This window comes from Cherax quadricarinatus, chromosome 95, assembly GCF_038502225.1.
Source record: "Cherax quadricarinatus isolate ZL_2023a chromosome 95, ASM3850222v1, whole genome shotgun sequence".
Taxonomy (NCBI): Eukaryota; Metazoa; Arthropoda; class Malacostraca; order Decapoda; family Parastacidae; genus Cherax; species Cherax quadricarinatus.
The window spans coordinates 8,281,819-8,296,304 of record NC_091386.1 but is presented as its reverse complement, the minus strand read 5'-3'; the positions used below and the strand labels follow the sequence as shown (position 1 = coordinate 8,296,304).

The following is a 14,486-nucleotide window of genomic DNA, read 5'->3' as shown; positions in this document are numbered from 1 at the left end:
AGAGACATTAATTAAGAACATTTGAAAAAATGAAATTTTAAAATGTTAATAAAATATATAAAGTAGATTACATGAGGAGAGCTGGAAGATGAACAAGAATATTTATCTGAAGAATATTACACGATTTTACACTGGTATCACTATATTGTACAAGGCTTGTTCACACTGATTATACAAGGCTTGTTCACACTGATTATACAAGGCTTGTTCACACTGATTATACAAGGCTTGGTCACATTAAAGATTATACGAGTTTTGTTCACACTGATTATACACTCACACAGTTACTTTGAAGCAGCCAATAATGTATATAGTCAGCTCTCTTATAAAGTTCCTCTTATATAATAGTGCAGTGTTTTGTAAATGTGTTTAAAAGAGTAAAGTCACAATAGAATGGTATGTGAAGAGGCCTTCATAGTATGTTCAGTTCAACATTGGTTGCAATTTTACAATTTTACAATTTTACAATTGCATTTGCAAAGAACTGCGCTATATACAGTAATTTATAGGAGAGCTGACCATATTTTCCGGCATATAAGGCATGCCTTTTTTCCCCCATAAAAAAGGCTCAGAAGATCCTCCTGTGCCTTATATGTTGAAGGTCAGGAAGAGGGTAGACTTAAGTTACTGGCAGGCGAGGGTTCCAGCGCTGTCGCACCGGTAAACTGAACTATAAACAACACTCTGCACAACTGTTTATCAGAGTGATTAGTAACTATTATCAATTATAATTTACATATTCTTGGTGATTTGTGGGGAAGTGGAGGAAGAATCCTTCCTCCATAAGTCATGCATGTTGTAAGAGACAATTAAAGTGCTAGGAACAAGGGGCAAGTAACCCCTTCTCCTGTAAAAATTACTAAAAAAAAAAGACTGTTTCTTCTTTTTCGATCACCCTTCCTCAGTGGGAGACAGCCATTGTTAAAAAAAAAAATAATTACAGGTATTGTCTCTAAACAAACAAGAAGCCATATTTGTTTTGGTGGTTTGTGGCAGTGGAACAGAGGAATAAAAATGGCTTCATTATGTTTACTTTCAGGATGAATATTTTTTTTTTTAACAAAACAGCCATCTCCAGCTGAGGCAAGGTGAACTAAAAAGAAAAATTAAGTTTTTCTTTTTACATTTAGTAATTCATACAGGAGAAGGGTTTAATAGCTCCTTGTTCCTGGTATTTTAGTCGCCTCTTTCGACACGCATGGCATAAAATATTTTCTTTTATTTCCTCATGTTTTACAAATTCAACGAAAACTCTCAAAGTTACAGAATGTTTGTACTAAATATTCTAAGTAAAAATCTGATCTTGAATGTCTTGATGTTTACTTATACCCCTTACCCCCCTACCCCTTACCCCCCTCTGATTATGTCAGTTGGTGTTGCCATATTTGTTGACACCAGTGGTGATGGCACCTGGTGTCAGTGGTGATGGCACCTGGTGTCAGTGGTGATGGCACCTGGTGTCAGTGGTGATGGCACCTGGTGTCAGTGGTGATGGCACCTGGTGTCAGTGGTGATGGCACCTGGTGTCAGTAGTGATGGCACCTGGTGTCAGTGGTGATGGCACCTGGTGTCAGTGGTGATGGCACCTGGTGTCAGTGGTGATGCCTACCCAGCATCCACCTCCTGCCCACCTTCTACTCACTACACCTACCAAGTACTGCAATATTTAACTTTTCCCAGGACATGCTTGCCAAAATTAGGGTGAGTCTTATGTTTGTGCCATATATGCCAGAAAATACAATACTTATTGTAAATACATGCCCTTCAAGGGTATGTATATACACTAGTGAATACTGTGTATACATACCCTTCAAGGGTTTGTCTAAACAAAACTGAATATTGCATATAAATATTTTTCAAAGTCAGTGACTTATTATTATATTTAGTGGAAAGTGCTAAACCCCTAAGGGTCATACAGCACTTGAGAAATGGGAGACAATCAGTTTTGATCTAAGGGAAGGGGAGGCCAAGTTCAATTCCACAAATCAAATGCCACACACCAGTATCAAGGTACCTCCCTGCTGGGAAGGAGGTACCTTGTTGCCAGTGGAGGATCTTAATGCAATAAGTTTAGACTTTCTTTTTCCTGACTCAAACTTGACCACCACCATTACCCAGGCACTGTGTGACCTCTGTCTGTTTGGTGCTTTCCCATGAATGTAATAATAATAATGTATATACATACACATAAGTGTATGCATTTTATATACATAAAAACAGGCAGTATATTGTATATACATACAGGCAGTAAATAAAGTATATACATACATACATGCAGTCATAAAGTATTCCATATTGAACCAATAAGGCCTCCTCTATTGAATTTCTCACACAACACTTATTGGCAGAAAACACTTATTTTTGCATAAATTATTATAATCCAGGTACACATTTATTCATAGTTTGCTTATCAGAATTATGGTAGGCAAAAAGCAAACTTTAATTCAAAAAACAGACCCCTGGCTCTTTCCCATCTAAATTAGCATTTATATATAAGAATGGATAACAACGGAAGAAATATCTGAAAAATCAACAATGACGTATTTCGACGCTGAACAAGAATCTGGTACCAGTGGGTGCTGTTAACTGTTTATCTTGAGACAATTTTAGGCATTCAATGCCCTGTGGTCCAGTCCCAGACCAGTGTCACTGTTGGTCAGATGTTCTCACTCTGAGCCTTGACATTGATAGTTACATCTGTAATCTGTTTACTACCCTAGCACAGAGGGTTGGATTTTCTTCTTTTTTTTTTTATAGTTCAGTGGAAAACATCACTGAATAGTCATAGCGTTCATCAGTATATCTGATCCAAAATCAACCAAAGAAAAAATTATAAAATAAATTAAAAACGAACATTTCAATTACACTGTGCCAGGCAGATTACCACACTGACACCGAACAATCATTTACTAAAGAAAAATATTAAGTATGAAAATACTGTGGAAAGGAGGCAATATATGAGAGGTGTGTATTCACCAGTTTGTGGTTGCAGGGGTTGATTCTCAGACCCCGGCCCTTCCCTGTGTGTGTAGACACAGGAAGGCTGGGTAGGGGGGGATGTGTAGAGTGAGCATGAGAGAGAACATGATAGTGAGAGAGAGACAGAGATGGGGGGGATGTGTAGAGTGAGCATGAGAGAGAACATGATAGTGAGAGAGAGACAGAGATGTGTGTAGAGTGAGCATGAGAGAGAACATGATAGTGAGAGAGAGACAGAGATGGGGGGGGGATGTGTAGAGTGAGCATGAGAGAGAACATGATAGTGAGAGAGAGACAGAGATGGGGGGGGGATGTGTAGAGTGAGCATGAGAGAGAACATGATAGTGAGAGAGAGACAGAGATGGGGGGGGGGATGTGTAGAGTGAGCATGAGAGAGAACATGATAGTGAGAGAGAGACAGAGATGGGGGGGAATGTGTAGAGTGAGCATGAGAGAGAACATGATAGTGAGAGAGAGACAGAGACGGGGGGGGATGTGTAGAGTGAGCATGAGAGAGAACATGATAGTGAGAGAGAGACAGAGATGGTGGGGAATGTGTAGAGTGAGCATGAGAGAGAACATGATAGTGAGAGAGAGACAGAGACGGGGGGGGATGTGTAGAGTGAGCATGAGAGAGAACATGATAGTGAGAGAGAGACAGAGACAGGGGGGGATGTGTAGAGTGAGCATGAGAGAGAACATGATAGTGAGAGAGAGACAGAGACGGGGGGGATGTGTAGAGTGAGCATGAGAGAGAACATGATAGTGAGAGAGAGACAGAGATGGGGGGGATGTGTAGAGTGAGCATGAGAGAGAACATGATAGTGAGAGAGAGACAGAGATGGGGGGGGGATGTGTAGAGTGAGCATGAGAGAGAACATGATAGTGAGAGAGAGACAGAGATGGGGGGGGAGGTGTAGAGTGAGCATGAGAGAGAACATGATAGTGAGAGAGAGAGACAGAGACAGGGAGGGGATGTGTAGAGTGAGCATGAGAGAGAACATGATAGTGAGAGAGAGACAGAGACAGGGGGGGGATGTGTAGAGTGAGCATGAGAGAGAACATGATAGTGAGAGAGAGACAGAGACGGGGGGGGGGATGTGTAGAGTGAGCATGAGAGAGAACATGATAGCGAGAGAGAGAGACAGAGACGGGGGGGGGGGATGTGTAGAGTGAGCATGAGAGAGAACATGATAGCGAGAGAGAGAGACAGAGACGGGGGGGGGGATGTGTAGAGTGAGCAAGAGAGAGAACAAGATAGAGAGAGAGAGAGACAGAGACGGGGGGGGGGGATGTGTAGAGTGAGCATGAGAGAGAACATGATAGTGAGAGAGAGACAGAGATGGGGGGGGGATGTGTAGAGTGAGCATGAGAGAGAACATGATAGTGAGAGAGAGACAGAGATGGGGGGGGAATGTGTAGAGTGAGCATGAGAGAGAACATGATAGTGAGAGAGAGACAGAGACAGGGGGGGATGTGTAGAGTGAGCATGAGAGAGAACATGATAGTGAGAGAGAGACAGAGACAGATGTGTAGAGTGAGCATGAGAGAGAACATGATAGTGAGAGAGAGACAGAGACGGGGGGGGATGTGTAGAGTGAGCATGAGAGAGAACATGATAGCGAGAGAGAGAGACAGAGACGGGGGGGGGGGATGTGTAGAGTGAGCATGAGAGAGAACATGATAGCGAGAGAGAGAGACAGAGACGGGGGGGGATGTGTAGAGTGAGCATGAGAGAGAACATGATAGTGAGAGAGAGAGACAGAGATGGGGGGGGGATGTGTAGAGTGAGCATGAGAGAGAACATGATAGTGAGAGAGACAGAGACAGAGTTTTTTTTTTCTTTAGTTTGGCTGGCTGTATGAGTAGCATGTGCAGATTAGCAGATGGAGGATTGAGCCTCCATTACTATTTGTAATGAATGAGCCACATGGGTTTAAAGCAACACATCCAATGTAAACAGGAATAATAATGACCACAGCATGTGATGTGCCTTGGTCTCTTCAGTAACAAGAACATTATCAGCCCCTCAGCACAGACCAAGGGGTGGTGCTATCAGCCCCTCAGCACAGACCAAGGGGTGGTGCTATCAGCCCCTCAGCACAGACCAAGGGGTGGTGCTATCAGCCCCTCAGCACAGACCAAGGGGTGGTGCTATCAGCCCCTCAGCACAGACCAAGGGGTGGTGCTATCAGCCTCTCAGCACAGACCAAGGGGTGGTGCTATCAGCCCCTCAGCACAGACCAAGGGGTGGTGCTATCAGCCCCTCAGCACAGACCAAGGGGTGGTGCTATCAGCCCCTCAGCACAGACCAAGGGGTGGTGCTATCAGCCTCTCAGCACAGACCAAGGGGTGGTGCTATCAGCCCCTCAGCACAGACCAAGGGGTGGTGCTATCAGCCTCTCAGCACAGACCAAGGGGTGGTGCTATCAGCCCCTCAGCACAGACCAAGGGGTGGTGCTATCAGCCCCTCAGCACAGACCAAGGGGTGGTGCTATCAGCCTCTCAGCACAGACCAAGGGGTGGTGCTATCAGCCCCTCAGCACAGACCAAGGGGTGGTGCTATCAGCCTCTCAGCACAGACCAAATCAGCCCCTCAGCACAGACCAAGGGGTCTATCATGACTCCAGCAAATATCAGCCCCTCAGCACAGACCAAGGGGTATCAGCCTCTCAGCAGCTTCATAGCCCCTCACAAAGTTGCTATCGTCTCTTTCAACCCCCCCCTAGACTGCAACAGCTGTATGATGACCCTTATGGGTTTAGCACTTATTTGTGATTATTATAATAATTTCAATCAGACTACCACCCTAAGCCCCTTCTATATACAACTTTTGCAGCCACCCTTGCATAGATCAATACACATATAGATAATTCAGAGGTGTGGCAGTGTGTTTATAGGAGAATGTTGAAGAATGTAAGGGAGAGAATATATGATACAAGTGAAGACAGCAGTGTAGCTCAAACCACCAGTAATTTCTATTATTAATGTCTCATTTATTTATCAAAATAAAGATGTAAATATGAATCAAAATGTAACAATAACTGATACTGATAACACAATATGGCAAAAATCAGAAAAGCAGTGAGGTGGAGGGGCGAGTGGTTAGAAATATTGTTTGTCAATGCCCTTTGACTCATTGTGTTTGAACTTGACTGTTGGTGCTGGCTTTAACCCCAGCATAAATGTTGTCTGTCAATGCTCCTTAACTCTCTGTCTGAACCTGACTATTTCTTCTGGCTTTAACCCCAGCATAAATGTCTGTCAATGCTCCTTAACTCTCTGTCTGAACCTGACTATTTCTTCTGGCTTTGACCCCAGCATAAATGTTGTCTGTCAATGCTCCTTAACTCTCTGTCTGAACCTGACTATTTCTTCTGGCTTTAACCCCAGCATAAATGTGAGACTCGACAGATTTCATGCCCCAGCATTCCACCAAATGTATAACTTTCTACTTAAGAGTTACTGGGCCCTGAAGATCTATGCATGAAGGGATGACAATGCCTTTCATTTCACATATTAAGATTCTGCTCAATTTTCACCATAAAAGTTCTTGATAGTAAGTTTGATTTAAGGTTATAATATATCAGTTACTTCAACACAATCCAGAATCAATTCTATTAATTACATGTGTTGTTTGTGAAGATGGATGATGTCAGCCATATTCCACACACTGGTACAAACGACCAGTATCCCATAATTCTTTCTCCTGACAACTTTACTGTCCCTCAAAGTTACTTTATGCAATGCATTTATGTATGGCATACAATAAGTATACCAAAGAAAAATGAAGATATTTTAGGTTCCTAATGGCTGGCTATAATTTAGTCAAAAAGATGCGAATTTCTAAATTATGAATGTTAGAGGATAAATAACAAAAAAGGCACAATACCGTGACTGGAACGATACACAAATAACCCGCACATAAAAGAGAGAAGCTTACGACGACGTTTTGGACCGAAACGTCGTCGTAAGCTTCTCTCTTCTATGTGCGGGTTATTTGTGTTAGATTATAAGTTCACTCGTGAAATCGTAATAACACAATTTCAAACAAACCAGAGTGGACAGAACTCAAAATAATGACAGGTGAGCCCTGCCCTTTCTGTTAGATTTTTCCCTTCAATTTTGGATCAAACATATTGATGAACAGTACAAAAATACTAAATAATGTGTTCTATCAAACTATGCACCCTTAAAAAATAAAAAAAAATCTATTTGAACTAATGTTTATTTATTTTGTGTCGTAGCTGTACCTCACTGAGTTTGGTAGTTAAGCACCCACTGCATCACACTACATAACTTACATTCCAATCAATTTCAAAACAAAAAATAAATATTAATCTCCAAGACAAAAATTAAACAACATTCTGACGAATTTAGTCACAGCAGAAAATAAGAGAAAATTTTAATTCAGCAGAAACAAATTACCTCAATAAGAGACATTAAACATACTTCATATATCCAAATTGCAAACATATATCTTGTATCTAGTATATAACCTGAGGTTTTTACTTAATTTTTTCTTTAATAATAAAAATTATAGAATACAATTTATAGAAAAGAGAGCAGTTTACAATAAATATTCAAAATGCCTATCACAGAGCTTACAAAATAAAAAGATAAGAGAGAGAGCTCTAAACCATACAGATTCTTTACTTCTAGATTTATATCTTATAATAACCACAACATCTTATTAATTTGAGTATGGATTTCCAGCACCTGCTTTAACTGTGATAATTTGTAAAGAATAATAAAGTTTAATTGATACCAAAATATAATGCCATTACATTACTACTATATTCACGTATTTTATGAATTCAGATGCTACTAAAATGCCATATTCATATCCTGGTTAATTCTAAAATTAATCAAAGCTGTTATAGTCTAGTATAATCTATTTTAGATCACAATTATCTCAAACAGGGAGCACACTAATCTGCTGTATTAGTTGTTAGATATCTCTTAATATCTTCACTTGAGTATCTTTCAGATTTTGGCATAGATCTATTTACTTTCAAAATCTACTTCTAAGTAAAGTAGGCTCTCTATAAAACTCATCTATAAAGTACAGTTTTTTGTAAATGAGACTGAAAAAGTACAGTGAAAACTGAACAGTGAGTGGAAAGGCCGGTCTTCATAGGTCATGACATTCAATTCTGGATGTACTTTTTCAATAGCATTTACAAAAATAACACTACTTAGTGGCGCAGTATAAGAGAGCTTACATTATTCATCTGGGGGTTGAACCAAGTCGGTAAACTACAAGACTAATGTCACACTATTATCACATTGAATTAACACATTTTTTGCACAGGTAATTCCACACGCTGCTGCCCAATATGAACCATCAGAATGGATCTTCTCAGAAGACCGCTTCAAGAAGAGGCTTCCTACCCATACCATCACCACACCACAGAACAAGGGGAAAGGATTTGCAGATTTCATCAAACTATACACTTATGAGACTCGTTTTCACACACAAACATCTTTACCTACTACAAGGAACTTTGACAGTAATTTTAGAAACTACCAAATGACTTAGGCATTGTCAACTTGTAATGGTAAAGACATTTTGAAAAGTGAACTAGATAATGAAATATTTAAACTGTTAGAGTGCCTGATTTATACATTATCTTATACATTTTTGTCAGAAAAGACTGCAGGTATCTGAGATATGAAAGCCTCCTCCTAATCCACATTAAACAGGAGGTAAGGCCCATAATGTGCACATCTTGTCTGCAGAGGTTGAGATGAAGGAGAAATCTGTGGGGTGCCATCGACCAGAGATGACTTTATCTTGATGCTCAGCCACAACAACACTGGGTAATGGAAGAGTCAGATCACCTGCCAAGGAGAATATAAGCAATTTAATATAATGAAATGTGAATGATAAAAAGGGAAAAATATATACAATATTTCCGCCTTGGTGGGATACGGCCGGTGTGTTGAAAGAAGAAGATGTACAATATTTTAAAAGCATATGTAAGAAAAATCTCCGTGGGGAAGTGGAAAAGAATTCTTCCTCCGTAAGTCGTGTGTGTCATGAGAGCTGACTAAGATTCCGGGAGCAAGGGGATAGTAATCCCTTCTCCTGCATAAATTAGTAAAAGAGTCGGAAGGTATGTAAAAGAACATAGGAAAGAGCAAAGTGATGAGGGTAACTAAAACTTTAGGTAATTAAAGACTGGATATCAGACTGGAGGAAGGGAGTATGGAGAAAGTAAATGTGTTCAGAAGTTTTGGAGTGGACTTGTCAGCAGATGGGTCTATGAAAGATGACGTGAACCATAAAATTAATAGTATGAGAGTATAGTGGTACCAATACTCTTATATGAGTGTGAAGTATGGACTATGAAAGTTGCAGCAAGAAGTAGGCTGGAGGCAGTGGATAGGTTGTGTCTGCAGGCAATGTGTGGTGTAAATATTATGCAGAGAATTCGTAGCTTGGAGATTAGGTGTGGGGTTACTACAAGTATTCTCTAGAGGGCTGAAGAGAGGTTGTTGAGGTGGTTTGGATATTTAGAGAAGATGGAGCACAATAGGATGACTTGGAGAGCACATAAACTGTAGTGGAGGGAATGCATAATTCCATAAGTTTTCCATCAAATTTTGTACTTTTGGTGTCATTCCCATCGGGAAAAGATTTTTCTATCATTTCATAAGAAAAATAAAAAAATTTTGTTTTAAATTCTTCAACACTGAGAGCAAGTTCGCGAGCAAGAGTCTCGACAGTGATAGGGTTAAATACTTTAAAATATATCTTTAAATACATTAAATTTTAATTTTTCCTATTTTATAACTGGTTGTACTATGAAATAGTCTTTAGAAAACTTTACCTTGAAGGTCAGTGAGGACAAGTTTGTTGTCGTATCCAGCAGTAAGTAGATAATATGCCGAGGGTGAGAATCTAATGGAGCGAACATCTGAAGAGTGTGGCCTGAACGCCTGGATGCACCGTGAACCTCGCACGTCGTACAGAGAACAAACAGAGTCCTCGTGACCTGTCACCAGAAGTCTTCCGCTTGGGTCTACACACACTGATGCCACAGGAGCACCCTGTTCAAACATAATAAATTGAGTGTACAGTACAAACTTCAGAAATACAAGGCAAAATCTGCTGGTCACTTGATTCGAATACGATGGACAACGTCCATTGGTGGTGGTAGTAGCAGTAATAGTAGCAATGACATTACGGAGAACTATGATCATGTAGGTCACTCAGCGCTTAACCCTTAAATGGTCCAAACGTATATATACGTTTTTTCAACATCTGAAAGTATGTAAAAAATGTAGATCTTCATTTTTGTTTTACATTTGAAAATGTGTAAAAAAAAGTATATCTACTTTTGGAGCACTACGAATTTGAACGTCGATCTGTTTGGACCGTTTAAGGGTTAATAGCTGTAAGAAAAATACAACACAAAAAACAATGATAAAATTAACAGACAATAAAAGCAATGAAAATAAACACTCAATGAACAAATGCTATCATAACAAGTTAAAATAGCCAACAGCAAATTTCCATTGGTTACAGAATTCTTCATTACTGTTACAATTACGAGATACCAACAATAATCTACAAAAAACTGCGTAAGTATTACCTCCAGCTACTGCATTACTTTTCAACAAATCACTTGAGGAACAAACCTTGCCAGATGTTTTCAAGAGTAAGGATAACACTCATCCACAAAAGTGGTGATTCAACTTGTGTTAGGAACTACAGACCAATCTCTACACAAACCTAAGACAAGATTTGTTTGGATTTTTAACCCAGATTGTTAGCCATTCAGGATAACCCAACAAAAGTCTTCTGTGTGTCACTGAGGACTTGTTTAACATATTTCCATTGGGGTCCTACAATTTTGTTCCCCAGGATGCAACACAGACCAGTCAACTAACACCCATGTACCTACTTGCTGCTAAGTGAACAGGGAGAACAGGTGTAAGTATACATGCCCAATGTTTCTACTCAGCCAGGGATTGAACCTCAGACACTTAGTGTATGAGGGGAGAGAGTTGCCTACTGAGCCACACACTCCTTGTCAGTTTGGGTTTAACCCGAAGAAAAGTACTAATGATGCAATAATAAAAATGCTTGATGCTGTTTATACAACATTTGAGAGAAATGAGTATTCTACTGGACTTCTTGTCAATATATGAAAAGCCTCTGATACCAATGCCCACAGCTTACTCCTACTCAAGCTATGGACTCAGAAGACACAGTTACACATATGTACTTCAAATCTTACCTCTGTAACAGGCAACAACTTGCAACCATATACTAGACTTCATCCAGTACTCTATTCATTAACCTAGGTGTGCCCCAAGACAGCATTCTGGGCCCTCTTATGTTTCTTGTCTATATCAATATCCTCTAATGCCACTCGGCTTCTGAAATCTGTACTTTTGCTGATGACACAACCTTTCAATAAACACAAGAGTAAATATTATTTTTTTATTATCACACTGGCCGATTCCCACCAAGGCAGGGTGGCCCGATAAAGAAAAACTTTCACCATCATTCACTCCATCACTGTCTTGCCAGAAGGGTGCTTTACACTACAGTTTTTAAACTGCAACATTAACACCCCTCCTTCAGAGTGCAGGCACTGCACTCACATGGATGATTACCAACATTCCTGCACCAGACTGCACACCCCTCTGCTCTTCAAGAGTTTGAACTTAAGTGTGCCTACTACATACGTATATAGAACATTAAACTCCAGTGTAAACCCTCCTCTCAAATTTTTTCTTGATAGCTACAACAGAGTACTAAGGTATAAAACTCTCTTCTACATCCCTCATATCCATCTCACACTATGCAAAAATGCAATGCACATAAAAGGCCCCAAGATCTGGAATTCACTGCCTGAACCAGCAAAAGGTTCCCTGCCTGCCAATCAATTTAGGGCTATAATTAAAAATTACCTGATCTCCCAAATTTAACTATACCTGAAATCATTTAACCAGCCTGAAACTACTCAAGATATCCAAATTAACTTAAGACCATATTACAACCTAGGCTTTCAAATGGCCTGTTAACCCAGGTGTAATGGGAGCAAATAAACACAGTAGAAAAAGTTTAGACTTATATTATCCTTCACCAAATTTAGAACAGCAATATGTACACTATGTACAGTAATAAATATAGTGCACGTCACGGTAAGCAAGGCAGAAATAGAAGCCACAAGAAAGCAGACCGTGCTTCAACCAGCTCTAGAATGGGAATGACAAGGGCAGACAGGAGAGCGGTATCCACATAACCTCTGCGATTGTCAATCCCACCTTCTTATTGGCTAGAACCTGGTCACTAGTTGAACGATGGGGCCCCATCATCAACTCTTAGCAACCTGGTTCGCTGGTTGGGGGAGATAGCCTGTAAATGAGGGTGTGTCCATGCGCCGAATAAAGGTTACGTACTCTTTGCATGCCACACCCCCACCCCCGAGAAGGCTCAGGATTAGGCTGCCACCTCCCAGTGGTAACCGTGCCGCCATGGCACAAAATAATGGGACCGCCTATCCTCTCCACCATCCAACTCTTAGATAGAGCTCAGCTTTCCTAGTGCCTGAAAGCCAAACCCTAAACTCAGAGTGAGACAGCAGTCAGATAAGCCAACATAGGTCCAAGATACAAGCGGACGGTAGCCCGTATCCCCTCACTAAAAAAAACCCCCACATCAGGGGATAAAAAAAAGAGCTTGAAAGGGGGGTTACCACAAATACATCCTAACCTAAATAAAATATTAAACTAGACTCTTGACAAAGAGTCTGCCAACACATTTTCTTTGCCGGCAATGTAACGAATTTTGAAGTTATAGGGCTGCAGCCTGAGCGTCCAACGCATAAGCCTTGTGTTGTGATTCTTCATGGCTTGGAGATAGACTAACGGGTTGTGATCACTGTAGACTGTGACCACCTGCGATGTCTGGCCCACATAAACATCGAAATGCTCCAAAGCCATTACCAGCGCGAGGGCTTCTTTTTCAATGGTAGAGTAAGCTCTCTGATGTGGCTGGAACTTAGCTGAAAAGTATGCTACAGGCTGCAACTCCTTGTTCCTGATTTGTAATAGTACCGCCCCAACCCCAGACTCACAAGCATCAACCTGTAATGAAAAAGGTTTGGAGAAGTCTGGAGACAGGAGAATGGGTGCAGAGCACAATAATCTTTTTGCTTTATTAAAAGCAGTGTTACAATCTGACGTCCAATTAAAGGGAACTTTATGACTGGTAAGAGAGGTAAGAGGGGCTACAATATCTGAGAAATTCTTACAGAATCTTCTGTAAAATCCTATCATGCCTAGGAAACGTTGAAGAGATTTCCTATCATGAGGAACTGGATAATCTTTAATCGAAAGAACTTTAGCAAGTTTAGGTGCAACATTACCACTACCTACTTCATGGCCTAGAAAAGTGATAGTGGCCTGGCCAAAGGAAGATTTAGATAAATTAACTGTTAATTGGGAATTCTTAAAGGTCTCAAACAGAGCTTTAAGTCTAAGTAGGTGTTGATCCCAAGTATCAGACACCACAACAATATCATCTAGGTATGCTGCCGTGCCTTCAAGTCCTTTAATAGCCTGATGGATAAGTTTCTGGAATGAAGAGGGGGAATTTTTCATTCCGAAGGGGGTAACTGTATACTGATAATGACCTCCTGGAATTACGAAGGCAGAGATTTCCTTCGCCTTATCTGTCAAAGGTACCTGATAGTAACCTTTAAGGAGATCTAATTTGGACACAAAAGTAGCCTTACCCACAAAGTCAATTACGTCATCCAGACGAGGAAGAGGGTAAGCATCTAATTGTGACCTCGTTCACTTTACGGTAGTCTGTGCACATACGAAACCCTCCATCAGCCTTCTTTACTAGGATGCACGGTGAAGCCCATGGACTAGATGACTCCTCCACTAAACCATGTTCTAACAAGAAGTCTACTTCCTGCTGAAGTAACCTTTGCTTTTCAGGATTAGCTCTGTAGGGGGAGAGTTTAATTGGTTTAGATTTTCCCACATCTACATCATGGTAACCTAACGTACATTTTTTCGGCACATCCGAAAAAATATTAGGATATGACTGTAGAAGCTCAGTTAAATTGGTTGCTTGTATTTCAGATAATCCATCCATTAACGGGCTAGGATCCTTGAGGAGGACAGAATTTGAAAGTTTAGTATTAATTTCAGAGATAGAGTGCAAAGAGTCAGAGTCGTCCTCAGAGGTAGAGGACAGAGTCATTACTGGGACTTTATCTGGTGTATGAAAGGCCTTGATTTGATTTATGTGGTAAGTTTTTGTTTTTGAGGTCTTATCAATGGGAGCTACCACATAATTTAAATCAGATAATCTACTTACTATCTGCATAGGTCCCGTAAATCTAGCTTTCAAGGTGTGGCCAGGTATAGGTTCCTGCACCAACACCTTGTCTCCTGGATGGAAGGAGCGGAATTGTGCACTTTTGTCATACCTCTGTTTCATCTTACTTTGAGCTATCTTTAGGTTAGCCGTG

General features: G+C 40.6%; 1 protein-coding gene across 2 annotated transcripts in view; it reads right to left on the bottom strand.

Moving 5' to 3' along the window:
* Window positions 1-6,143: 6,143 nt before the first annotated feature.
* Window positions 6,144-14,486, bottom strand: part of LOC128692892 (WD repeat-containing protein 47-like) — a 461,968-nt gene continuing 453,625 nt past the window's right edge. For both annotated transcript variants that reach the window (XM_070104928.1, XM_070104929.1), the window contains exons 6-7: window positions 9,816-10,035; window positions 6,144-8,823 (exon numbers count right to left, since the gene is read on the bottom strand). In XM_070104928.1, coding sequence (XP_069961029.1) covers window positions 8,678-8,823; window positions 9,816-10,035 — 366 coding nt within the window. In that variant the 3' untranslated portion in view covers window positions 6,144-8,677. The remainder of the gene's footprint in view (window positions 8,824-9,815; window positions 10,036-14,486) is intronic.